At 41.7% G+C, this 2832-nt stretch overlaps 1 protein-coding gene across 2 annotated transcripts in view; it reads left to right on the plus strand.

Moving 5' to 3' along the window:
• The window catches only part of BBS4 (Bardet-Biedl syndrome 4), a 50364-nt gene that overhangs the window by 39069 nt on the left and 8463 nt on the right, over positions 1-2832 (plus strand). For both annotated transcript variants that reach the window (XM_011976911.1, XM_011976910.1), the window contains one exon: positions 1618-1672. In XM_011976911.1, the coding sequence (XP_011832301.1) occupies positions 1618-1672 (55 nt within the window). The remainder of the gene's footprint in view (positions 1-1617; positions 1673-2832) is intronic.

Consider the following 2832-nt stretch of genomic DNA (forward strand, 5'->3'; position numbering starts at 1 on the left):
GTTGGGCTGGTCTTGAACTCCTGGCCTCAAGTGATCTGCCTACCTTGGCCTCCCATAGTGCTGGGATTGCAGGTATGAGCCACTGTGCCCGGCCTTGTGTTGTTTCTTTAAATGGAATAGCTGTAGCAAAATGCTTTGTCTCATTTGTTTGGTCACTTAATAGAATGTCTGGTCTGTGATTCAAGGCTTATTATTCCTAATAATTAGATTCTGAACTAAACTTAGATTTCTGTTAATTTATTAATCATCTTTGTCTTCTACCATGGTAGTAAATTTCCTGATTATGTGAGTCACAACACTGCTTTCTGAATTTTCTTTGACCATATTTTGTGTCTAAAACAGAAAAATCACTTGGTTTGTTAAGCTACAGAAGAGACTTTTGTCATCAAGAGGTTATATATATGGGCAAGTAGTAAGCAGCCATGTAACATGTTAAGTGCCTCTGTGGTGCTAGGTAGTAGCACTGATCCCTGACTCCTGCCTTCTAGGGGTTGGCTCTTTGAGATTAGCATACATAAATCCCAAGGGGAACGTTTTTTCCAGTAACCGATCAAGGACTTCAGTCACTAAATTTCCCAAGGGAGAAATATGGACAGCTAAAATTTGAAGCCTTACTGAGAAGATAGAGACCATAGTTCATGACCTACAGCTTTGAAGAGAGAGTAGTCATGTTGTAGTGGGAAAGCCGATATTGCTAAAATTACAGAAGCTACCTGGCTTTGGGGAGGGAAGTGATCAAAACGAATGTTTAGTATGGCAGAAAGTGAAAGGCAGATTCCCAGTTGAATTGAGAAAGCTCTGTTTGGTCAGCTCAGGCCTCCCCTGGCTGGGGCTTTGCATCTTCTGGTTCAGGTCTTCCTATAGGTAACCAGTGCCCTATGTCATTCCTTAGAAGCAGAAGACATTGTTCATAGCCCTTTGGTGTTTTACTCTTGAAACTGTCTGATGATCCTTTAGTCAGATCATCTCAACTCAGTGTTGCCTTGGTTTTGTGACAGAGACAAATATTAGTGAGGGATTGAGCAGACAGATAATACTTTACGTACATCAGTGTTTACTCCCAAAGGTCAGTAGCACCTTCTTTCCTAGGATTGGTATGTATCGTCCTTCTTTGGTTTAGTTTGGCTACTTGGTATATCTCTTTGTTTAAGTGGAGAGAACAGCATTAGGGGCCTTGGGATCCTAAATTACATAGAAAAGTATGCTGCCTGGCATTGTGAGCACAATGAGAATAGAAAAAAAAAATCCCACAAGAAAGGACTGGTGAAACTATGTGTGTTCTAGACTGACTTGGTTTATAAAGCATTGTTCTTTAATTTTATCAGTGTGACCGAGACAGTCATGCAGAACATTCCATAGGTTCTTTCTTAGGACTTTTACCCTAAGAAAGGAATCTGAATTCTAAGCCCCATTTTTCTTGCTGAGCAGTTTTTCCTATCACCAGGGTTGAGACGACCTACTTTTGATGGCAGTTCCCAAACTGCCTTCAGGTATTTCCTTGGGGAGGAAGAAGCTCAGTGGGGTCTGTTAAGTATTGCACGAGGGCATATTACCATGCATGTGTCTCCATGTTTCTCATCTACATCTTGTTTCCCTCTGAGCATCTCTATGTTGCAGGTTCTCACCAGAAAATACAGAGCTTCTTACAACTTTAGGATTACTCTACTTACAGGTAATGAAAACTCTTTACTCATTCATGCATTGATATTAGAAATGCTTTTGGGTTTGTGTGTATGGTGGTTTTCCTGCATTCTGATATTTATTTTACTAAAGGTCATATAAAGTTCATGAACTACACTCTCTATTTGGTACTCTTTGCTAAAGGAATTAATTTTCTGCATTTAAATTGGAAGCAATTCTATTTTAGCCTAGTTCAATTACAATTCTTATATAGGCTGGGTGTGGTCTCATGCCTGTAATACCAGCACTTTGGGAGGCTGAGGCTGGTGGATCAATTGAGCCCAGGAGTTGGAGACCAGCCAGTGAGACCCTGTCTCTACAAAAAAATACAAAAATTAGCCAGGCATGGTGGCATGCGTCTCTAGTCCCAGCTACTTGGGAGGCTGCGATGGAAAGATTGCTTGAACTCAGAAGGCAGAGGTTGCAGTGAACTGAGATTGAGCCACTGCACTCCAGCCTGGGTGACAGAGCCAGATCCTGTCTCAAATTCTTATGCCATCCAGGAAAGAGCATATATGAGAAATAACTCTGGTCTTGGAGGCTGTTATTTTGTTGTGAGGAGAGAAACGGATACAAGTGAGCACTTCTTAGGGCTTTGGGGCAAAGCCATTTCTTTTGATCTTTCTTCCCAGCCAGGGTCTTACTGGAAAGAGACAAGGCAAAGTATACTTTATCTAAAATAAGAAGTTTTCTGTCCCCTCCACATTCCTGAATGTGAATGGGATTCTTTTAGCTCCACTGATTCTCTGACTGAGGACCCAGGGCCCAGGTATCCAAAGGGCTTTTCCCCCTTCCCCAATACACACATTTGCCAAGTTCTTTGTTCAGCTGATTCTGCCTCCAGCCCTGCCTCTATGGTGGCCTTTATGTCTATTTCATTTTTCTCTAAAAGGAATCAGGAGCTTAACCCTGGGTCTTCCTGGGCTTTGGCTTGGGAGGTAGGCTCCACAGGAGATGAGGATACCCAGCTCATTTCCTACCAAGAGGCATTAATGTGGAACAGTACTAGTGTGGCAGAAATGGTTCTTATCAAATAGATACTTTGACCTTATCAGGGGACAGATGAACACAAATAGAAGGAAAACCAAGACTGTGGGGATTTTAGTTTTCTTTCTTTATTATCTGGTAACTGTAGCTGCTTTTTTTTTTTTT

Source organism: Mandrillus leucophaeus, unplaced genomic scaffold (genome assembly GCF_000951045.1).
Source record: "Mandrillus leucophaeus isolate KB7577 unplaced genomic scaffold, Mleu.le_1.0 Scaffold1708, whole genome shotgun sequence".
Classification (NCBI taxonomy): domain Eukaryota; kingdom Metazoa; phylum Chordata; class Mammalia; order Primates; family Cercopithecidae; genus Mandrillus; species Mandrillus leucophaeus.